General features: G+C 44.5%; 1 protein-coding gene across 3 annotated transcripts in view; it reads right to left on the bottom strand.

Moving 5' to 3' along the window:
* The window catches only part of UBE2W (ubiquitin conjugating enzyme E2 W), a 508430-nt gene that overhangs the window by 240229 nt on the left and 242671 nt on the right, over window positions 1-25530 (bottom strand). For all 3 annotated transcript variants that reach the window (XM_069621213.1, XM_069621215.1, XM_069621214.1), the window contains exon 3: window positions 24128-24230. In XM_069621213.1, coding sequence (XP_069477314.1) covers window positions 24128-24230 — 103 coding nt within the window. The remainder of the gene's footprint in view (window positions 1-24127; window positions 24231-25530) is intronic.

Genomic DNA, 25530 nt, shown 5'->3' on the forward strand with positions numbered 1-25530 from the left:
TCCCCCGTAATACATCCCCCCCACCCGCGCATGGCCCACGCTCTTGCACCCAACTTCATGAACCACCCCTGCAACCCATGTCAGCCCACAAACCATGATCCCATCCCCCGAACTCCACTCCACCCTGGCACTCACCTGCACACCACCCCTCCACGATCTCCCTAACCCCAATTCTAAAAATCAGAGGACCCCTCTGGCGTACCATGCCCCCACCCCCTCAAACTCATCTCCCACTTCTCAGCCCTTCATAACACTTCAACCTCCACCCTCCCTCTAGCATCTATTGAAAACACCCACTCTCCCATGCTAATATATTCAGTGCAATGTCAAATTCACAAGCCTGAGGAGCTCTCTGGTGCTCCAAATTTCCTGAGCGCCTCTCAACCCACCCAAACACCACCACCCATCATCCCCCTTGCATCCATTGATAACCACTCACTCCCTGTCCAGTCACTGCACGCAATATCAAACTTTCAAGCCAGGGGAGCTTTCTGGCGCTCCAAACATCACGAGTCGCCACCCCACTACCACGCCATCGTTGGGCCCATTGAGTATATCCCCACCCTCTCACCCTACTTCCAATGCCCCCTCTCCCTCAACCCCTACTCTATCACCGCTGACAGACCCCAACGCTTCATATCCCTTCCCTCCTCTGAAAGTAGCTCACCTCTCCCTTTCCAGAACTGTTGATTCACCCTCCTTCCCCCTCCCTCATCCCCTATCCTCTCTCGCACTCCTATGGTACCAAAACCCTCAAAACGCCGAAAGTGCGACTGGTCCTCTCCCTCGACCCTCCACAACTCACCCCTTCTGCATCGGACCAACCTACCAGCGTTCCCAACCCCAACCTGCAATCCCTCCCTGAACCCCTCCCACCCTCCACCTCCTTTCCCTTGACTTCTCTTCCAGCATTCCTATACCCAATGCGCCCACCAGACTAGAACTGCAAGCAATCCGCGTAAACCCCACACCTCCTGTACTCCAACCACCTGCCTTAAATTCCCCCCTGATCCTCTTGTCTCTCACATACCTACCACCACCCACCTGCTTTTCCCCTCCCCTCAATATAACCACATCACCCAAAGTGCACATGCATCCAGTCCCATTTCCAAACCCCCTCTCTGTGTCTCCACCACCTAGAAGGACCCTTCCACAGCCCCTTCATCCTCCAGCACCCATGTCCCCCTAAAACACCCTGTGATGAATGCCACCTCCCCTCACGAAGTCACATGCATCCTCTTTAATGCCCGCTCCCTAACACGAAACAGACACAGCATCGACCTCCTTTCCCTCTGACAATACCGACCTCATTTTTATCACAAACCTGGTTCTTTGATGATTTTGCGCCAGTGGCGCACAAGGCCTTCCCTCCCTCTTGCTACTCGCTAATTACTGACAATAGAACCTCCAGAGGAGGCGGAGTGGCAATCCTCTACAAACCCCATTTTTCTTCCCCACTCGTTGAAACCCAGACATGCAACACCTCCTGTGAATCCCTTCTGGTAAAACTCTCTCTACCATTGACATTCACCCACAGCTTCCTACTCATCTACAGACGCCACTGGATACGACAGAAATGTTGCCAATAATCTCTGCAACTCTTTTGCCACCATTCAGTTAAAGCACCCTTCCCTTAGACTCCTGGGAGGCTTCAATATCTGGTTTGATATGCCCAACAACCCCATGTCCCATCCACTGGTCGACAGTCTCGATTAACTCAACCTCTCCCAACATTCAATCGGTCCAACCCACTCAGGTGGGCACACCCTTCACGTGATCTTCAGCTCCTATGACCTGGTCTCTATAACCAGTTCCTCCCAAATCAATTATCTGGACAGACTACTTCGCCATCCCTTTGTCAATCCACACACCAGACCCACCTCCTGCACCCACACCTTCCCCCACTCATGCCCACAAATACTGGAACAGAGTCAAACTACTTCCCGATTTAGCTGAAGCCCTACTACTCCACCCCCCCTGTGGTAGACGTTTAACCATCAATTCTTTCGACTCCTGGCTTGAGGAATCACTAATTTCACTCTCCCCCTTGCGCCCTGCAACCTCATGGAAAGGACCGCCCCCCCCCAAAAGGTTCACTCCCCGCCCGAGCACACTCAAAAAACTAAATAAACTCTTGAACGCAAATGGCGAACTTCTAAAACCAACTCCACCAACTCCTTGTTCACCCTCCACCACCATAATTACAAATCCAAGATCCGTAAGGCCAAAAAAGCCTATTACAATAAATGAATACTGCACTGTGGCAGCAGCAACGAAGAACTCCAAAAGATCATCTCCAAATTCGTGAAACCTGCCTACACCTCTGCCCAATCCTGTCCCACACAATCACTCTGCGACTCCCTCTCGCTACATCTCTACAATGCACTTGACCGGACGGCAACCCTTCACTCCAAACTGTCCTTGCTGAAACCCTACTCTAAACTGACCCCTCCTGATCCCACTGCCCCAACACCCACTCAAACAACCTTCGACTCTTTCAAACCCATCTCCAGAGACGAGTTCCTTGACCTACTAAACGCCAGCAGACCCTGTGGATCACCTCTCGACCCCTGCCCGCCTCTGTCCTGAAAGAATTATTCTCCTCTACATGCGCAAGAGAACATGCAAGAGCTATACTTGATGCCTCACCTCTGGCCTCTTCCCAGAAGCCTTCAAAACTGCGCACATCAAGCCACTTCTAAAAAATAAATAAATAAATTTTAAAAAAGGCATCCTCCGACCCACTTGAACCCAAGAATTGCAGCCCGACCTCCAACACCAGATTTCTAGCGAAACTCCTTGACCGGACTGCATACTCCCAGCTCAACTGCTTTGTAGAATCAAACAACCTCCTTGACCCCGCTCAATTAGGCTTCAGACCCGACATGGAACAGAAACCACTCTGATCTCAATCTGGGATGATCTCAAGGTCACGGCAGATTCTGAGGGATGCGGAGCACTGATACTCCTTCGATCTCTTTGCAGTCTTTGACACCCTTAAAAATTCAATCCTCCACTCCCTAGGAATCTGTGGCTCGGCACTCAAATTGATTGCCTCCTTCCTCAGCAAGAGGCAACAAAGTCTTCCTTCCCCTACTGTCTCAACAGCTCGCCCCGTCAACACTGGAGTACCCCAAGGTGCATGCCTCTCTGCTCTCCTCTTCAACCTCTATCTCACCACTCTACCAGGAATAATCAGCGCGCGAAACCTCTTGTTACAACTACGCCGGCGATACCCAAATTATCCTAAGAATCCCCAAGACTAACACCAACACACACCCTGACCTAGAAGCTTGTCTCCGTGATATTGACTGATGGATGACTTATAACCACCTCCTTTGAACCCTGATAAAACCGAAATCATGGTGTGCAGCAACACTGCCCTTCTCCCACAAATGCTACCATGCCCCCCCCCCCCCCTCCCTCGGCCCACCTCCCCTTCCCTCCGATAGTCAAAAACCTAGGCTGCACTATGGACTCGGGCCTAACCCTCTCCAGCCAGATCAATAATGTTTCAAAATGCTGTCACTATCACCGCAAACTTCCAAGTTGCACTTTTCCTTACCTGTACTACCCCAACAGACTTGCTGCTGTTATGTCTATTGTTATGACGAGACTGGACTACCTGTGAGCACCGGCACACCAACTCATACTACAAAGAGACCAAAACGCTGCCGCCAAACTCCTCCTCTCCCTGGGACACAGACCACATCTCCCCCGCTCTTCGAACCCTCCACTGGCACCCAGTCGGACGAAGGGCCTCCTTCAAGACCCTATGCATTACCCAGCGAGCAGTGCACAAGACCGGTCCAACATATCTGCAAACCCCACCTCCCATCACGCACCCTCAGATCAAGCTCTGCCCTCTTTCTAGCAACTCCAACCTCCAACTCTGCCAGGATCGGAGGATCTGCTTTTTCAACCTTAGCCCCTACTCTGTGGAACTCTACACCCTCATATTCGAGAAACCCACAACTACATGACCTGTCGCAAAGTTCTAAAAACCTGTCTCTTTCCATAATACCATATATGACCATCGAAGACTGCTGAAAACCTGCTACCTGATGACAAATGTTAGGCAATCCTGAGCAATGAAGCCACGCTAACATATTATGAATACGTTTACTCAGAACTCTGCCATCGCAAATGCAGACCTTTATTCCAGAACAGCGAACACACTAGATAAAACCCTCCCATCGAACCTGCTAGATCAAACCCTCCTCCCATACACTCACCCCTCATATCGCTACGGTCCCTCTGTTCTCTACACCAACGCACAATTAGAATGCAGCTACACCCCTCAATCAATTTCGGCCTAGCTGCTCACATACGAACATTACCTCATGAACACCTCAACACGTGGATAAAACGCAGCTATAACACTCGAATTCGGCCTAGCTGCACACAAGCATCCTAAACAGGCTTAACGCAGCCAGAACCCAGTACTGGTAACCATTGCCCTGACTGTACACATTCTACTGATATACCACCACCACACCCAATTCTAGGATGCACCTACCATCATGCAGTCGCTTCAGCTGCACACAATTGGTGTCACCTTACTCTCTCAACTGACCTGGACCACGGTCCAGAGGGCGTTCAACCTACCAGCACTTTGAGGTCATACCAATGATATATAGATCGCTATATAAATGCCACAACATTCTCAGCCGAGCCGTCACTCGCACAGCAGGGTGGCTGTCCTCCACGGACAGCCAGCCGGCTAATCACCATTGGGTACATTCCTGTAACCAAGGAGATCAAGCACAGGGAGTTTTGGGAACCTCCCTTGCTTCCTGCCCTGCCAGACACGCTGGAGCCAGAGGCACGCATCACCAGCCGCCAAAGGCAAAACGGACAAAGGGACCAAACCTGGTTTGGCACGCAGAGTAAATCTCAAGAAGGGCCTTTCCAACAAGAAATGGCGAAAAAAGAAAGACTGTGGCCATTTTGACAAAATGGGCACCGATGGGTGCTATACTGCAGCTGCAAACACAGCCTGCGGTAAAAACACACAGTGGTAGGAAAAAGAAATTGCCACCAGCCATTAATTGTAGAAAGGGTAACAAACACGTTACACGAGAAGTTAGACAGAGGGGATACTAAGTAACCCCTCCAACACCCTATTGTAATATAGTGTGTGCTGGGTCTATAAAGAGGAAAATGTAGGTAAAGTCAATTTCACTTCACTATTTTTGGAAACGGTTATCCAATAGAAGGTATCTAAGCCTTAGCAGAAATCCAAAGGATTTCTCTGTGACACTGCACTGACGGTGCTGTGTGTCACAATGTGAAAAGGATATCTATGGAAAGACAATAAGGACTGCTTCCCATTGGGCAGGCCTAGTGCTGGCGACACTATTGTTTGTCAAATGTTCTTGTGTAACTACAGATGTCTGATCAATAAACTTTAGGAGTAATTTCGCAATAAACTTTAGGAGTATTGTAACAACTCCACAGAGTGGTGTTGGGAAAGCCTTGAACCACCATAATACAAATAGAAAAATGGAATGAACTCTCTGAGACTTGCGCCAAATATGCTGTGATTTCGGAATTTTATTTAGCACAAATAAACAGCTGCCCTTGTTGAGGACACGAGCTGCGACTGTCTAGCCTTTTTCAAATCAGGCCAAACAAAAATAAACTTTGTCTTATACAGCCCTGTTCGGTTGGCATTTTTGGGTTCAGGATTTCGCATCATGGGTTCAATCCCTGTGCAACGTAATAACGGGAAAAGATTCCCTCTACCGCGTTGACCCATAATTGCCAACTGAACAGGGGGGCTCCTTTGCAGTTTGTACTTTTGAGAGGTAAGCGCCCACCTCTTTTCACTCTCGTGCCCCCTCCTCCACTGAAGCCTGTTCCCTGCTTTTGTGCAGTTTTCTTGCCTTTTCCTCACCTTTCCCATGCATTTTTTTCATGCACTTCTCTTGCTCTCGCATGCTCCTTTCCCCCTCCCTCACCCTCTGTGCCGCCTCCTCCAGCGAGGCCAGTTTCCTGCTTTCTTGCCTTTTCCTCACCTTTCCCATGCATTTTTCTGGCTCTCTCGTTTACCCAGCTCTGATTTCTTTTTCCATGACTGCTACCCCTGCCCTCCTCCCTCCCGCAACCGCCCTCCTCTGCCCAGGATTGGCTACACCTGTCTGTGAAGCCAAAGCACCTCTCCCTACCAAGGCCAGGAAGCTCTTTCACATCTTCCCGGTGCCTCCCCTCCACCACCCTCTCCTGATCTGCGTTCCCTCCTTTATTACCCCACTCCCCAAGGCAGCCCACTGCCCGTTGCGGTCCCTCTGCCAAGGGCCTAGAGGAAAAGGGCAGCTCCTGCAGAAGCAGCTCCACACCATGTTGGCCCGTGTTAGCTAGTGGTGCCTGTAGGCGAGGTCTGGACAGGGGCACCAGCAATTACTGCTCCACATTAGACTGTCTGACCCATCTTATTATACTATCTAAAAGCCTGTAGTCAGTTGCACATTCATCTGTTAGCCACATCTAACTCCTAGGCCAACCATCACTGGACCATATCTCGCATTTTAGACAGTTTGTATTAGCCCGCCATATCTCGCACTTCGACGAGCGGTTTTGGTAACAATTTCAAAGTGATACTGCAGCTACTAGTGCATCCCTTCTTTAGGTAGTTCTCCCTCTATCCAGGTGTCCCAGGTCAAAAAGTTGCTGCATTTAGAATTGTGAAGGTGTCACATTTAGATAGAATTGTGAAGATTAGCCCTGTGTCACACTTCGATAGAATTTGGAAATTAGTAATGCGTCACATTTAGATAGAATTGTGAAATAATTAGAACTTTCAAAGTACCCAATGTATTAACCACCCCTTTCCTGCTCCGCTCCTACACACCTCGCTTGTACTATATATGCCATCGGCTAGAAAAACTACACACAATCACACACCCATCAAACTACACTTGCATACAACAACCACCCCAGGCACTGGACTTTACCTACAGACAAAACAAGCTAGTGCATACAATCATAACCTTAAATACCAGCCGAACCAGACATATAAAACAAAGTTATGTGCGTTTGTGGGGTTGTATGTGGCTTTGATCTTGGGGTTGTATGGCATGAATGGCGAGTCCCGGCGTCATGAATTTTGCATGGAATATTCTTTATTTCATTGCCGAATTAATTCAACTATTTCTAGCTCCATAGGTCATCCCGTTAGAGATAATTAACTTTTAGATTTTTCGGCATTACGCGCTGTGGTGTTCTGCGCGCCACCTACAGGTCATTTGTAGAAGGTGCTAATGATCGTGCTGTCTGTGCTCAACTGGTCTTGCAATTTTATTTAGTTTTCTAACATTTCTTTTAAAAAATGTTAAAATTTTTTTAGAGGAGGGAGTGTCTCACTTGATTGATTTCTTTTGCAATAAACTCGATATATGTTAATTTCACAAATTAATTGAACACCACATTTTTATTTACCTCTGAAATAAAATCTCACATGAATATCATATTTGTATACTTACTCCGATTATTTGCATTGCGTGTTTAGCAGCGACAATGGCCACCACTGCTCACAACCCTGCAAATAATCAGAGTAAGCATACAAATATGATATTCATGTGATCATTTAAATCTGAGATAAGGAACAAGTTACTTGCCTGTAACTTTTGTTCTCAAGCATGGATTCACATGCTCTGGAATATTCCCAGTCATGGTGTCCAGTCATTTTTTTCCAAATACAAAAGTTTCGAAAGGCAACCTTTCGATTTTTTTTTTTGGAAAAGCCATTCTTTCGAATGACAATTTCTTTGAAAAAAATGTGAAAGTGCTGTCAACATGGGTTAGGGTTGGGGCTTGGGTTAGGGTTGGGGGTGGGAGGGTGGCGTGGGTGTTGAGGGGCTGGGTGGGAACCCCCCCAATATACACTAAAACCTTGAAACGTTACATGGAGCTGTCCAGTGCTGAAATTACAGCACTGGACAGCGCCATCTAACGTTTCAAAGTTACACAAAAAAAAGCATTGAAATGCTACTTTTAACATGTGAAAGTGCATTTCAATTGAAACCAATCCATGACTATTGTCGATGGATTGGTTTAGAAAGAAATGCACTTTGCATGTTAAATATAGCATGTCACAGCTTTTGTTTTCGAATCTTTTGATTCGAAACCATCACTATTAACCCCAGTCAGGCTGGGAATCCTCGGTAAAAGAAAAAGCAATTTCACTTACAAACTGTATTTCTGATTTAAACCAATCACTGTCCTCTGGGTCATACTGCCCCATCCAAGGACAGCCGTCTCCCCAAGCCCCTCCTCTGGCAGCCATCTTCAGATTTGGTAAGCAGTAAAGTGGCAGTATGACCAAGAAGAGCCACAGAGGGGACGGAGGGAGGTTTGCATGTGAATCCATGCCAGACCTATGCTGCAGAACAATAGTTACAGGTAAGTAACTTGTAACTTCACCAGCATGGGGTCTGGCATGGATTCACATGCTCATGAATTATGAATACATAGCAGTAAAACATTACACAACCACGGGAGGTGGCAAGGCTCAGATGCAATTAACTCTTAACTCTGGAAAAGTCTCACCTCAAGCAAACAGGTGGCGTAGCACTCCTCCCTGCGATCCCCGTCAACACAGTAGAACTTTGTCAATGTGTGCGTAGACCTCCACATAGCAGCCCTGCAGATGTCCAGCAAGGGCACACCAGACCGGAACGCCATCGTCACAGCGATCGCTCTGGTGGAGTGGGCTCAGACAGCCGGGCGGCGGTCGGTTCGTCAACCGATGACAGTGCGTGATGGAGCCAGAGAGCCACCTGGAAATGGAAGCCTTGGCCAAGACCTTCCCATGGTTCACAGGACCAAAGTTCACAGTTGTGAAGTCCTCCGAAAACAGTTTGTGCATGCCACATAGAACTTCAAGGCACCAGCAACATCCAGTCGAACGCAAAGCCCTTTCAGCAGGTGACGACAGATTCGGGAAGAAGACGAGGAACACCATAGGTTAGTTGAGATGGATTTCTGATGGCCACTTTGGCATAAAGGTTGGGTGTGTATGCAGTACCACCTTTGAAGCGTGGAAAGACAAGTAAGGCTACTTGCAAAAAAGGGCATAAATCTCCCGGACCTGCCTGGCCAAGGCGATAGCCACGAGGAAAGCCGTTTCCCACAAGAGAAACCTGAGCGGGGCCTGATGCACAGGTTCGAAGGGCGCTCCCATGAGCTTAGTCAGCACAAAATTGAGCTCCCAAGCCAGGAAAGTCCTAAAGAGTCCCTTGAGGAACTCCTCGACGAGCCTGTGAGACCACAGAGAAGGTCTGCCAGGGGACCTGGTGTACCTGGATACGGCGGCGAGATGCACGGTGACAGAGGCATGTGCCAGTTCCGCTTCGGCCAAGGAGAGCAAGTATGGTACAAGTTGCGGAGCCGGGTGTTAGGTAAGATTTTCATAGCAATGATAAATCTTCCTGACCTGTGTCAACCCCAGAACACTTTGCTTTACTGGTGGATCATTTTTCCTTATAACTCAGTGAGTGGGAACCTTTTTTCACACTCAGTCTTTCAAAAATTTTATGAAACCCATAAAAAGAGTAAGACTCTCCATAGAGTCTATAATTTTATCCTCCGACAACTTTTGCCGCATACTGCCTATTGTTGCTGGGTTGCCCTTGGGGGCAGTAAGCCAAGATTGGAAATAGTAACCCTGTGGAACACTACACCAGCCTTGTCCTCATTGTAATAGATACCCACCTATTGGTATATGTCTGTACTACACAAGTTGTAGAGTGACTGAGCAGCCAGACCGGTCTCAAGAGGGGTAATTGTGTGCTGTACAGATGCGACAGAGATTCACAATGACAAGTATTCAAATAACACTTATACTCAAGGTCGTCTAGTAAAATTATTATTAATTTAACAGTCAGTTTTAAAATAACCCTTCTCTAGAAAGGGCAATATGAAGCAAACTTAAAAAATACACTTCCTCAGTTCTCAGTTAACTAAGTAGATACCCTTTGGGGATGTCGCACACTTCCTACACCCAGGAGTGACTTCAATTGCTAGGGCACTGTGGACATTGATATAGCACTTTCACACATAATGCAATACTGAGGTTGTGGAAAAAGGAAAAGATTAGGGAAGGGAACAAAGGTTCTCTGAACAGGTGAGTACTTTACAAACCCCAATAAAGTATAGGTTAACCCTTTCCCAGTAACCTATGTACCACCTATGAGGGACAGATAAACACCATAGTAAAAGGGTCAGAAGAGTCTGCAGGGAGCCAGGACAGCCAATGTCAAGCAAACAAAGTCTAGGGGAGCTGAAGCACTTCTTGAAGATAACACAAAAGTCTTGTTAAATTGAGAGTTTGTAGAAAGGAATCACTGTGGGCCACAAGCTGTAAGGCTTGTGAAAAGTAAAGATGCAAGCAACTCTACAAAAGGCAGCTACTGGAAGTCTCCAGTGAAAGCAAGCAAGCTACAGGCAACAAGAGGCAAGTACCCCTAGTTAAGACAGTACCTTAGGTCTGAAGAAACTTAGCCAGCTGGCTTCTGTTCTGGTTGCAGTCCTGCAGTTCCGGTGTTCCTGGGCCTCAGTCGTGGGGACAAGAGGGAGGACAAGAGGGAGGACGTCTGGAGGACTCCTGCACTGCAGTTCGAAGGTTGGCGGGGGCAATGGGCTTACTTCAGATCAGCGGCACTTCGCGGTTTCAGCTACCAACAAATAGAACCACTGCGGTTTTTGGACACCTTGTGGGCTCCCTTTGCTTCTGGGATCCAGCACTATATTGAGGTGGTTCAGGCTTGGGTCACCCTGCTTGGGGAGGGTCCTCAGAACCTTTGTGGAGCTCAGGTCCGGCTTAAAGATGATGCACTCATTCCTGGTGTTCTGTACCCTGGCACTTGGTTCTAGCAGCACTGCAGCCATCAAGGAAAGTGGTTCCAGTCAAGTTCATCTTGGGGTCAGTTGGTCCCACCAACCAAAGTGAAGAGGTTGTCCATTCCGGGCTTCTCTAGTCGATACGAAATTTGGAGCTTCAGCACTGCAGCAGGACTTCACTGGGAAAACCAATGGCCCAGGAGGGTGCAGCCAGCTTCTCTTCCAGTTTCTTCTTCGGTTCCTTCGCCCAGTGGTCGACTCTGCCTCCTCTCCAAGAGAACTCGCCTTTTATGCAGGTTTCTCCCATTCATTCGCAGCCTAGCTGTCACTCGCACAGCAGGGTGGCTGTCCTCCAAGGACTGCCAGCCAGCCAATCAGCTTTGGGTTCATTCATGTAACCAAGGAGATTAAACACAGGGCGGTTTGGGAGCCTCCCTCGCTTCCTGCCCTGCCAGACACGCTGGAGCCAGAGGAGGGTTTCAGCACTGAAGCCTGCCAAAGACGAAACAAACACCAAACCTGGTTTGGCACGCAGAGTAAAACCCAAGAAAGACCACACAAGCAAGAAATGGCGCAAAAAGACAACCAGGGCCATTTTGATGAAATGGGCACCCCGTGGTACAATACTGCAGCTGAGGATTCAATCCACAGTAAAAACACACAATGGTAGGAAAATGAAACCACTTCCACCCGCCTTTAAATGTAGTGTGGGTAACATAAAACATTTTTACATGAGTAAGTAGGAAAAGGGGCTACTAAGTAAACCCCCAGTACTTCCACAAAAGATGGGCTGTACTGGACATACATAGGAAAAACAGGTAAGTAAAAGTCAATTTCACTTTACTACTCTTGGGAACAGTAGTTTACCCAAGAGAATGTTATTTAAACACTAAGAGAAATCCAAAGGGCTTCTCTGTGACACTGCACTGAGGGTGCTGTGGTCGCAATACAAACGTGATGCCTATGGAGTTTGTCAGACTCCAAAACAAAAAGAGAAAGAGTCCAAATCAGATAAAAATACGAGAGAATGAGAAAAGGGTCTCACTCACTTCAGTATAAAAATGAAAGGTCCTAAACTACAGCAAAAGAACTAGGGGTCTCGAAGGTTGAAGGGAATTGGCACATAAATTAGAATTCTCCCCAACAGGGGCTCCCCTTTTAACTTTCTCTGGCTAACCTCGTGAGAACTACAGTTCCCAAGGGTAAAAATGATCTTTTGATCCTTTTAGGCGAGACCAGCACTCCCCACCAGCAGTCCCCACCTTATGTGGAGTGCTGGGGGTTACTGGGTATCTCATGTCAAATGCAACATTTATGTTATAAAGGACAAAACGTACCTTTAATGGCTGGTGGCAGTGGACCTTTTTATTAATACGGTGCACCTTTACCGCAGGTCGTTTCCACAGTCCCCGTTAAAGGCACCCATGGATGCTCATTTTACCAAACTGGCCCGTCTTCTTTTTTCTCCATTTCAGTGTTCTTTGAACTTTCTTGCTGCTTCCCCTGACCTCCAGGGTGGGAAATTCCTTTGTGTTAACTTTATCTTCGGCGGAGTCCTGTGGACTCCCCGCCAAGGCTCCAGAGTGTCTGTGAAGGAAGCCTGACTGCGAGAATCTAGTTCAAACTGGGAAGCTGGCTGTCCTGAAAGGACAGCCAACCCTCAAGTTTGAATGTAGCACGGCTGTTTGATAGGCTAGGTCCCTGCATAAAAGTCTCATCCTGGAAGGTGAAGAGGTAGTCGGCCACTGGAACCGAAACCAAAGAGGATGAAGAAAACGCAGCAGAGACTATTTTCAGTGACCGGAGATCCTGCTGTGTAACCGGAGTCTGCCTTTACCCTTCCTTCCAATTGACCTGGGGGCTCCAAAAACAACCCAGACCCACAGCCTGGTGAAACCCACTAGACTCAAGGCGACCTGCATTTGGAGCCATCCCACGTCGTGCTGCGCCCTGGCGAGGCTGCAATATCCCAATACCCTAGGACCTCGAGCCATCATGTGGAACATGGTCTTCTGAATGGAGCCAAGACTTGGTGGCATCCTCCTTGCTCTCCAGAGACACGATTTAGGTCATTGAAGTCCCCTCACCGGAGTGCTGGACTAGATTAGAGACGAGAATCCAACCAGCGATATTCTGTCTTCTCCTGGCTCCTGAAAAGGACACCAAAACCACAGAGCCGCATCCAGTTGGAAAAACTCTTGCCTGGAGCCTTCCCTCTTGATCCCTGCTGCAAAATCCCTTCCAGTGTCCAGTCTTCATGACAAGGAATTCATCGACCTGGTTTTTGGCTGTAGATCCGGAAGTCTCCCCCGCTGCAACTCTTCTTCTGTGCTTAGGTACTGGGTTGGCTGGGGTATTTACTTACCTTAAGCCTGTGTGATTTCTGTGTAGCTCTCATCCTGTTCACCCAGGTTCACTGCTGGAATCCTCCTATGGTGTCTTCAAAGGCGTCCCTGGACCATTTCACAGTGAAATACTTGGTTTGAAGATACTTCCACAGGAACTCTGACTTTCCCAGCAACTGAACCCCATCTCACCCTGCCGACAGCTGGCTCCTAAACCACTAGGGTCCCTCTTCTGCCTCTGAGAGAACCCATGCAATAGACTAGGTAAGGACTGGATAAGAAAAGGATTCTGCCTGGAAAAGTATAACAAGTGTTTAAAAGTTAATTTCTTGTGGAGGGTTGGTTGGGTAACTGCCCCTCTGAGTGTGAGCAGTTACAAAAGTTGTTACTTACCTTGAATGTGTTATGCCATTCTGAAAAGTATATGTAACGTTAGTTTACTCCCCAGTGAATTGGTTATGCCTCTTTCACAAAAGTAATGCTGTTGGCTTCACTCAACTATTTCTTTCAGAGCATTAGTGTATAAGTTTACCAAATGGGTCTTGCTTCCCCGGACCTGCTGTATAGCCAGTATAGAATAAGTGTGCCTTGGGTTTTAATTAGCTTGAACAGTTTTGTGCAATTCTTGATAAGTGTATTGTAGGTTTTACTTACCTTGGTCGGCCGTGTGCATTCCTAAATTAAGTTAGAGAGTTATTGCATACTCTAGTCGGTGTTCCACTGAGCTGAAAAGCAACCGTAATTGAATATTACATCACCTGGTATAACTGTGTGTTATCCTCAAAATAGCTCTAGGTTTATACTATTCCATGCATTTGTTTTCCACTATTCAAAAAAGTATTCAGATAACAGGGTTGGTTTACTAAGCGATTCCTTAACCGAGTATCACTGCATGACTGACAGGGTATACTATCCTTGACTTGCTGTGAAGTAATCTAAAAGTAACTAATGGTTTTACTCCCATTGAATAGGTGTGACCTTTTCTAAATGTGTTTGATAAGGCTTCACTTCCCTAAAAATACTGTTCATTTTCTGAACCAGGTGTATGCTTTGGTCTGTGTACTTTAAAGCATTGTGTTGTGTTTTTATAATAGTTTTTATATATAATGCAATAGTGCTTTTCCCAAGATTCCTCTTGGCCTACTTGTATTTAAATGAACAATTTATTTTTACAATACATAGTATTTCAGTGTTTATCTGGCCCATATGTATGCTACAATTTCTTTGTACCAAGCTACAGCCCTCTCGACCTCCTAAAATAAGCGTAGCTGCTCTGTCTGCACTACCAAACACTGCGGTGGTACAGCCTTCTACTAAGAGTGTAGTTTTGTACTGTCTCAGTTGTATGGTTTTACTAAGCCCTAAGCTGGACTTCAGAAAAACTGTCCTAACATACCCTATTCCCGTTTTTATTCTGTATTCTATTACTCTCTAAACAGACCATCTGATGTCAAACCAGAATAGAATGAAAATGGGATCAGGCTTCTCATTAAGATACAGACTAACATTACGGATATGAAGATCATAACATTAATATGTAGATACAGATATACAACTATGCATTCCCATTACATCAACAAGTTCTCCCCCCCACCCCCACCTTACCTCCAACCGGATACAATCAATTCAATATTTAAGATTATTTCTTAGGGTGGCTAGTTCACGATCTACTATTAAAGCTCTATAGAGCCTCTACTGAACCCCCCCCCCCCATCTTATTTGAAGTAGCAAAGCCTGGCTGCTCAGGTTGAAGTTGACGGATAAGAATTAAGAATGTTCGGTGCTATAACAGTATTATATAGTGATAACATACTAAGGTACAGAAATTGTGCTAATTCATATAAGGGATTTTATTGAGGTTGCGCACATGCTCTCCCCCGGTTTCTCTTGTTCTAAATGGTCAAATGTCAGTGATTTTATATGTTTTATATTTTCTCTTTTTAGGGATATATTTACTAAAAATTATTAAATTGGAAAAAGATTATGAATGTTTTAAATGTTTATACTGTGTACATCTGTTTTTATATGTAACTTTATGCTTTTAACACTGAATAAAGTATTTGAACCGGAATCGCAACATATTTGAAGTTGAGCAATTATAAGAGGTTTTCCTAATAGAGTTTCTAGGACCTTAAATACAGCACAGATACAAATTGAACAAGACTTGATACACTAATCAATCGATTTCATTTTCACTTTTGTTTTTGTATTTTTTACCTTATTTTCTTTCTCCCATTTCATCCGTGCATTATATTTTGTGCATTTATGATCTTTTGTACAATTAAATTTGAATTTCCTATTGCATAATTTCTTTTAATCTTATTCAACTAACAGAGGTTGATACCAACTTTCAACCGTGCTATGTTCTAATGAGGACAAGGTGTCAGCCCTGACAAAGCCTTTTGGGCGAAACTCATGGCCATGGTGTCGGCAATGACAATTTGTATAAACCCAAGACAATTTGTGAAGACAAGTTGTGTAGTTTGGGTAAAAGTACATTTGTTTCGCAATTGGAAGTCACAACCTTGCCACTGTCGTCCAATTGGATCTCTGAGATGCATTCTCTTGCAGATGTTGAAATGGTCATTTTCAGGAGACAAGGGAAACTGAACATTTTTTAGAAAATATGGAGAACATTTCTTGATGTATATATACTAGGTCTTCAATTGTACTTTTGTATATATGTAGAGTTGTGTTCATTTTCATTGGAATTGGTTAATTTTCATTGTAATACACTTTTCTATGTAAATTGCATTGATTTGTGTATTGTTTCATTTTGAATAAAGAATTTTTTTTAAAAGTACATTTGTGAGGATTTAAGGTTTATAAAACAATGGTTGGCAATGACAGTTCACGAGAATGTATCAATTATTTGTATCCATTCGGGCTAATAGAATTTGTGAGAGATTCATGTTTACAGACAAAAACAGCTCACACAAATGCTAAACTATGCATAATAAATTTGACAATTGGTGTAAAGCAATCAAAAATATAAAAAGCACAAACAAAATAGTAGCACATGTAAGCGTATTGAATCATTTGCTTTCTATGATACACTACATCGAGAAAGGAACTAGGGTGCATGCAATATCAAACCTATTTTATAATACTGTATATACATTTTGTGGCAGAAGAGTTGTATGCCACAGTTCCCCCTTTTTTAATGCTATGCAGCCAACTTTATATTGACCAATACTCAAAGGAATTATTGAGACTCCAAAATCCCATACCAGGGGCGCAGATATACATACGGACAACCCAACTCTTCAGTGCAGCTTTTTATAGTAGTCTGCTTTAACAGGTGTTGGAAAATTATGCAGGACACGTTCTCCTTTCTCTGAAACCACAGTCTAGTGGCAGACCAGACTGCTTTCCCACCGCCCCACCAGAGCAGCATGGTGATACAGGGCTCAGCGCCGCCACCATTGTCAGTAGGCAAGAACTCATCAACCTAGGCCAGCTTTGTTCCCAATCGTGTGCAGTTTATACGCAGACTTGATTTAAAGTAACTTTGGCCTCACACCAGTAGGACAATCTGATACTGTGAAACCAAAATTGAAGCCAAGATGAGATGCAAATGGCTGCAATTAAACCCATTCAACATTAAAGTAATCTTCTACAACCCATGCTCAACAAGCTTCACTACTGAACCTTACACTCAGATTTATTAAAGAAGCGCCAACAGTGGTCACAAAAGTAAAAATGACAGTATTGTGTTAAAATAAGGTGTTATGGTTAAGTTAGTCAGTGTACCTGCTGTATGCACTGCCCAGACACGAAAACTAAAAATCTGGTGTGCCCAAGAAAGAGCCCTAGCCACTTCCGATTTAGAAAAGAAATTCATTTGGGACTGAAGTGGGGAAGAGGCGACCAGTTGGTCAGCCTTGTGGGCAAGGAAAAGCGCAAACAAGAAGCCAGAGAAGCTCATTAAATATGGTAGCACATGTGAAATGTAGGCTTATTCTGCCAGGGCCAGGCTTGAAGGAAGCCTCGGCAAGCATAAATCCCAAAAATAATAGAAGCTATGCAGTCTGGGTACAGATTTAACAGCAAACATTTAAAGATTTAACAGCAAACGTTTTAAGCAGACCATTATACTTGTCCGTTTTGGGGTTCACGAAAAACTACAGGATGTCTGCACTAAGGATCGTTTACGACTGCCTGTAAATCAAAGGTTGCACAGGGAGACTGGGCTAAAGAGCTGAAAGAGAAATATGAGTCAGCCTTCTGCATAATTTGGTCTATGGTCTAATGTTCCAATTTGAGTCACCCAGGATTTACGGCTGGCTGTCTGAACACCCTGGTTTACTGCTTTTAAAATACAGTGCTGAGCCATCAGTTTTTAAATGGCAATTTATTGCGTTACGGTTTAAATCAAACCTTACACAAAAATATACCATTTTATAAACATGTTATAGGGTATGTTAAAATTATTTCACTCTATGTGGCATTCTTGGTCCTCGCCAAGGATATCCAGACCATAGTCTGTGGAGAGGGAACAGAAAGTGACGGTAAGAGTATGGTAAAAGGGTAAATAATGACGAGGACAAAAGGTAGGGATCCAGCGAAAGAGAGACATTGATTGCATTGGTATGGTTGCATGTGGGACAGTTAGGGTGCATCCTATGTCAGTTATGAAGTTAGACCCACGGATAGACTTTGGCTTGGCTTGATAGCCAAGTATCTATGTAAGGTACATTCAAAGTCTTGTAAATCTGTAAAGTTCTTTTAGTATTATTACAGTTTTGAAGTATGATCTTCACAGATCGCGTAGTACCATTTATAGAGGTGTTTAACCCAGTATGTTAATTTATGATTTGTATCCCCCAACATTATGCTAGGGCTGGGCTAACTAGTGGCCTGATCAAGATTGTGGCTGGATGACATAAGAATAGGAAAGCAGTGTCTTGGAATGTCAAAGTTCTTGAGGATGCTTCTGTGCTGGTGTTGAGAGGGAGGGTACCAGTCAGCTTTGAGAGCAAGTGCGCATGCCCGGTGGTCATCACCAGACAACATGGCAGCATCTTTGAAACTTTAGATAGGACTGGAGCTGTAGGAATATGAGGGACTTCCATAACAGTGTCACATGTTAAATTCTAAAAATGGCTTTCTTAATACTAAAGAAGTGAGTTGGGCTAGAAGTGTATAAGGAGAGGGTAGTTAAAATGATAAAGTGAATGAATGATGCTATTAATATGGCTGTAATCTTTTAAGGGAGCAGGTTATGCACCATTGAATTATAAAGTAAGCAGAGCATAGGGCAATCCTCCCTAAAAGTGTTGCAAATTCATTTCTAGAGAGAGCTATGGTAATACTATGTAGAGTGGGCTGTGACGAATCACGGTTCTGGTCATTTCTTCCCCAAAGGAAAGCCCTTTCTTGTGAGGTTAGGGAGGTGAGCCCACTATGCAATAATCCCCCAAGGGGTGGCGGTAAGCAGAACCTTACAGGGAGAGACTGCCCTCTTGGGGACAAGGACTCCCATTCTGTCTAGGAACTCTCTAACACCCCCTCTCCCCCATACCATCAGCACTTCAGAAAAATCATCCTGAAAAAGCTAGTTTGCGATTGTCACATCAATCACAAACTTGAAGTCAAAAACAGTGAGAAGAAGAGTAAAGAAGGCAGAGATTGTGAAATGATTTCAAGCCAACACTACTCAGAAAAGGAAAATTGAGCGAGTAATGAAGAGTGCTTGTGAGGAAGAAGGTAAGGACTACAGTCCTATACTGAGGAGGGTCCAGCAAACTCAATTTAAAAAGGGAAGAAGGGCTAGTGTCCAGAGACCATGAAGCCCGGGACTTTCAAAGGAGCAGGAAGGAAGAAGCTGCTGAAACCCAGAAGATCCTCAGTCGAAAGGATTCGGCCAGCCCACGAAAAAGAAAAACAGAGAGAGGGCAAGAAGCTGCGCATGCCTGAGGTTGGAAGAAGTGGTGGCGTGACCCAGGGGAGGAGGACTGCGCAGTCCTTGAACGCTGAAACAGCTGCATTGGAGCCATGAGATCGAACATGCAGTGAATGCCATAGCAGTCCACACTCCAGGGAGGGATACAGACCCCGCAGGAAGACCCAGGGACATCAGCCCATAGAGAACAAGGTAACAGGAGCAGCGAAGGGATACAGATTACCCTCATCCTACTCGTCCCAGTGACTGGTTAAGAGTCAAGACAAGTGAAGAGCACTTAGGGACCCATCCTATTGATACCAGTGTGTGTTTAAAGGTTAAAGCAAGGGAATTAAGGTTAAAGCAAGTGAAGAAACCTTAAGGACCCAATCTACACATCCCAGTGAACAGGCAGGAATCAAGTAAAGTGAATGGAGAAAACCCTCTGAATAAGAAATATAGAGGATCACTGGTGCCAAACTTAAGTGAAGGAAGTAGCAAAGAGATACTGCAAGTTGTCATTAAGTTTAATGGTCAACCGTTAATTGATAAACCAAGTGACTTGTCCAGGAAGAAAAGGGGATATCCCAGAGGTGGAAGAGTCCTGCAGCAGATTTGAAAGAATGGATTCAAGAAATCACCAAGAACTATTTAAGAATAACTTACTGAAGCTGAGAGAAGCCGAGCATGCTTGTCCAGGAGAAGGGAGTTATTCTGCTGGACTGTTTTGCGTTAGCGTAGATTTGTTTTCGGATGGAAGACTATTGCTTTGGACTAGACCAATGATAGCTAGCACCAGAGTTAGTTTTGGTGTTAGGTAGGGCAAAACCTTAGAATAGCGACAGAAATGCCTTTTTGTTAGGTAGGATTTTCATAGTAATGATACATCCTCCTGACCTGTGTCAACCCCAAAACCTTTTGCTTTTACTGGTGGATTATTTTTCCTTATACCTCTGAGTGGGAACATTTTTCCACACTCACAAAATCCTCTACTCTTTTTATGGGTGTCATTTTTAAGACTCTCCCATAGTGTCTTTTAAAAGCTATCCCCTGACAACATTTTGGGAATAAGTGCCTAATGTGGCTGGGCTCTCCTTTTAACTCTCTCTGGCTAACCTTGTGTGAACTACAGTTACCAAGGGAAGCATTTTCTTAGGTGAGACCAGCACCCTCCCTCCTCCCCCACACCCTATGTGGAGTGCTGGGGAGATACTGAGTATCCCCTTTAATTTTAAATGTTACCTACAACCTTACCTTTAATGGTTTGTAGCTGTAAACCTTTTTATTAATTCAGTAAACCTTTACCGCAGAATGTTTACCAAAATGGACCAGCCTTTTTTTTGCCATTTTAGTATTCCTTGTCCTTTGTTTCTCCCCCCAGCCCCTGACATCCATGATCCATGGCAGGAAATTCCTTTGTGTGATTTTTATCTTTGGCAGGAGTCTTGTGGACTCCCCCGCCCAGGCTCCAGAGTGTCTCTGAAGGCAGGAAGCGAGGCAGGAGTCCACAACCCTGCAACCCTTTGTCTTCCTGCTTGCCTGTGAGAAGCTTGAATGTTGCAAGGCTGTTTGATTGGCTAGGTTCCTGGATAAAAGTCTGATATTGGAAGCTGAAGAGAGTCTACCACTGGAACCAAAACCGAAGAAGTTGAAGAATTTCCGGAGAGCCTGCTGTGTACCCGGAGCCGGTCGTTTCCTTCCTATCGACCTGGGGACTCCGAAAACAATGACCCCCACCGAGAGCCACTAGACTCAAGAAGATCTGCATTCTGAGCCAGCCCACGCCGTGCTGCGACCTTGCAGGCTGCATTACCACAATACCCTGGGACCGCGAGCCATTGAGAGGTGCATGGCCTTTCGAATCTTGCTAAAACCTCGTGGGCATCCTGCTGGAGATGTAGATCGAGTCCAAAAAGTCCCCTCACCGGAGTGCTGGACTTTGCAAACGACAAGAATCCGACCAGCGATATTCGGTCTTCTGTGCGCCTGAAAAAGGCACCAAATCCGCAGAGCCGCATTCAGCCACGAGCAAAAAACGTTGCCTAGAGCCCTTCCCCGTGATCCTTGCTACAAAAGTCCTTCCAGTGTCCCGTCTTCTTGATGAAGGAATTCAACAACTGGGTTTTTGACTGCAGATCCTGAAGTCTTCGTGCTGCAAAATCTTCTCTGCTGAGGTACTATGCTGGATTGGGTAATGTTTTCCCTTTAGTCTCTTGTTATTCCTTTGCAGTTTTGGGGTGTTTTCTGCGATTGGAGGCCTCTCGGCCAATTCACTCAGGCCCACTGCTGGAATCCTAGTAGGGTGTCTACTCTGAAGTCCCTGGACCCTCAACTAACTCGCAAGTAAAATACTTAACTGTTTGAACAGTCTTCCTCTGGATCTCTGAACTTTGCCTGTAACTGTGCCCCATCTCAGCCTGCCTACAGTTGGCTGCTAGAACAATAGGATCCCTCTTCTGCCTCCGAGAGAACTCCAGTACTAGAAATGGGAAGGGCTGGATACTTTAAAGGGTCTGCCTTGAAAAGTAAAACAAGTGTTGAAAAGTTTACTTACTTTTAAATTAGTCAGTTGGTAAATTTAGAGTGAATAGTTACAAAATGCTATAATTTACCTCAGATATGTTTTGCCGTTCTGAAAAGTATTATAGGATTTACTTACCTTGAATAAGCTGTGTGACCTCTTAAATAAGTATTGTAAAAGTCTTATTTTCCTTAGAAACTTCGCCATTCTAACAGAAAGTAGGTAAAGGGTTAACTTACTCGCCTGTGAATTGGGTTCCCCTCTTCCCAAAAGTAATGTTTTTGGTTTCACTTTATTATTCTTTAGAGGATAATTGTATGAGTGTCACCAATTGGGTCTTGCTTCCCCGGACTTGCTGTTAGCCTGTCAGGGAATAAGTCTGCCTAGGTCATACTAACATTTAGGTTGCTAGTACCTCCTGACCAAAGTACATAGGGTTTACCTACCTTGAGCATAACTGTGATATCCTAAAATAAGTTAGTTATTGCTTCCCTTAATCTGAACTGAAAAGCAACTGTAATTGAATATTACACCCCAAGATCCAACTCCCCAAGAATAACTTTCATCCCAAATCAGAGTTATAGGTGTTTTACTGTTCCTAGAATAAGTGTTTCACTATTCTGAAAAGTATATTGTCCAGATGACTTACTATGCTATTTCTTGATGAGCGTCACAGTACAACCGATGGAGTCTACTACCCTGGTGTTAACTGAAAGTAATCTAAAAGTAACTGCTGGTTTGGACTTCACTAGAACTACTGTTATACGTTCAAAATTAGGTTCTATGCTTTGGTCTGTGTACCTTCAAGCCTAGTGTTGCGTTTTTCTATAATGTGTTTATATGATCTGTGATGGTACTTTTTCCCTCAGGATGCCTCTGGGCCTACTTGTATTTAAATAAAGCATTTATTTTTTTACAATACATAGTTTTTTCAGTGTTTGTTTGGAAAATATTTGTATTACAATTTCTTGTTACTGATTCTACAGCCCTCTCTCCCTCCTAAGATAAGCCTGGCTGCTGTCTACACTACCCTATACTCAGGTGGTACAGCCGTACACTAAGAGTGGAGTCTTGTACTGCTGCAGTTGAATGGTTTTAGTAAGCTCTTAGTTGGACTTCAGAAAAACCGTCCTAACAATTTTCTTATTTAAATAAAGCAATACATTTTTTTAAATGTTACCATTTGGTCCGTCTCCGTCTCTTGACCTACCTTAGGGCTGTACAAAGATTATTGAAGTGCTGCAGGCCTTGCAAAGTCTTAAAAATCCCACTAGACCTGCAGGGCGAGTTCCATAGTTTACATACTCAACCTAAGAGAAATGCACTTGCCCCAAGGTGACTGGTTACAAAATATTTACCACTGCTTTTTGTTAAATGGTGCATGTCGCCATAAGCACACTACCTATTTGCTGCAATGCTTTCAAGCATGCACAGTGACACTTGCATTTGCCATTTACTGCTAAGTGTGTTTGCAGTAAATGAAAAATATGTTTTCAACATCCCCACACTCGCCAGCAAGATCCAGTATTGTGGAAATGTTACTCGCCCTTCATAAAAACTACTCGCCAATGCTAGTGGGCTAGTAGATTTTGCAGTGGGTTGTATCTAGGGCAAAATATAGTGGGGAAGGTTATCTTTCCAAAGCGCTCTGCCGAAATAGTGTTATTTTCACATTGTCGATACGATTTTAAGAATCAATAGAATTGAAGAGGCATAGGTAAATGTGGAGTAAGAGCTTCCTCCATTTTAGATTAAAAGTACAATAAAATGTTGGATTAGGTTCTGATTAATTCTGAAATTAAATAGGTCTCATTTGATTGTTGGATATGTACAGGTTCAGCTTTAAAGCCTACCCCTTCTTCTGTTGCATATTAAATTCTGTGATCAACTAGTATTAGGATAAGTGTTTAAGGACCAGGATGCAAAACTAAACAGGGTGTGACATAGGGCAGTTGCTCTAGACATTGTATTGAAGCAAAGAATAAATCCCATCTATAATATAAAGATGGTGTTTAACCTTGTAGGGAGCCCTATGCTTATTTTGGAGGCATTAACTAAGCAAGGTGTTTAACCTAGAGAACTATACTTTGGTTAAAATAATACAAATATATTAATGTATCTATGGCAATATGCGGTCTTGTAAAACCTTTTGTTTTTAAAACAGTATACGGATTAATCCTCTAGCCACGAGAATGTAGAGAACCATTTTAACCAACAAACTTTGTCAGGCATCTTGGAAATCATTTAGTAAACAGTCTAAAAGTGCATTAAAAGCCGGTCCTATTACTGAAGCTCAAAAAGGTAGTCGCTCTGTAAAAAAGCATTCAAATGATTGGTATGATATCCACCTAATCAATTAAACCAATACAAAAAAACTATTACGATAAAAACGTTTCACTGTCAACCATTTTACATCTCTGAATAAAATAGAGTATTTTGCTAATGGAAGATGTTTGTGCCACAACTGAATAACTGAAGGCAAATGATGTTCTGTTACACAAGAAAGAAAAAAAAAAACCAAGAAAATGTCATTACCTGAGGAGAATCAAAAGGATATCGACCACTGAATTTAAACAGAAGCTGAAACTTTTCTCCTTCGTATAACGTGCCAGTTGCTCCTTCCATGTCTACAACCCACCTTAAAAAGGAAAACATAATTAGACTACATAAAACATTCCAGGAAACCTCAGTTGACATTAGCAGCCAAATTACAGAAGACTGCCAGTAAAGAAATTGCATATAAATTAGTGTTTTGCAACTCCTTATATAAAAAGAATAGAGACTGAGAAACATTGGTAACATTAACACTCTTAGTGCTGTGACGTCACAGCAGTTTCAAATAAATGTCCCATGTCTGCCTTTGGCCTCCGTAGAAACCGAGAAGGACCAGATGCTCTGCTCCCTCAGAATAAAGCACTATCATAATGGCAGGCTTAACAGTAGGATAAGCCACGTGTCGAACGTGGTGCCGCTGACTGAGCAGAAATGTTGTCATGCTAAGCAGACAGGCTAGTCACAGCAAATGGTTCCTGACTGATATGGGTTTCCACTGCACTTAACAGGCATGCTTTTGTTGACAGAAAAGCTGCTTATGGTGTTGCATCAAGCCAGACACCATCAGGCCTGCTGTGCCAACCATCTAGGAGCAGTATCAGGTTGCGAAGGGATGGGCCAAGGAAGCGGATGTGGTGAGGCAAAGGAAGTCAAACGGCAAGGTAGAGTTTAATGTTTACATTTAAGGGATGGGTATTAACTGGGTAAGGGGGTGCAGGAAACTAATATGGTGTTCTTTTCACACTTGAGTTGCCCATTAGACTGTTCCAGCGGAGGGTTCGAACCACCATTATTTCACTGTCTGTACATACCCAGGCCATATAAAACTAATTTGCCCAGGCCTGCCACACATGGACATTTGATTGCACATGTACCCAGGCATGCAACACCAAGGGAACTTCAAGCCCTAAACAAATCAACCTACTGTGGAAACGCTCTGCCATACCCGTTCAAACTAAATGGACAAACACTCTAGCGCATCACACACCGTACAAATGGTACCAGATGCAAAATCTCCCATATCTAGATGCAGATGTACCATTCTCAGTTGTCAGCAGTATAGACACTGGCTCTCAGACTCAGGTCCAGGAACTCGAAGGTGATGGGGCAATGGCAGTCAGGAAGCCAGGTAGTTTTCCATTTTTTTTTTCCAAGTTAGGGGTGGATGTTTACTGGATAAGGGCCCTGAGGGTAGGTGCAATTGACAAAAATTATGTTTGCACACACAATTTGCCCCTTAGAATGTTCAAAGTTGAGGGCTCAAACAAACATTTATCTTAGATGTTCATGGCCATCAGTCAATCGCTTCCATGTCTCCATTATTGGAATGAACATGTTTTTCAATTACCCTGTCTTCATCTCTTCCTCTCAACAACCACATATTA

Source organism: Ambystoma mexicanum, chromosome 5q (genome assembly GCF_040938575.1).
Source record: "Ambystoma mexicanum isolate Mex_15411 chromosome 5q, UKY_AmexF1_1, whole genome shotgun sequence".
Lineage (NCBI taxonomy): Eukaryota > Metazoa > Chordata > Amphibia > Caudata > Ambystomatidae > Ambystoma > Ambystoma mexicanum.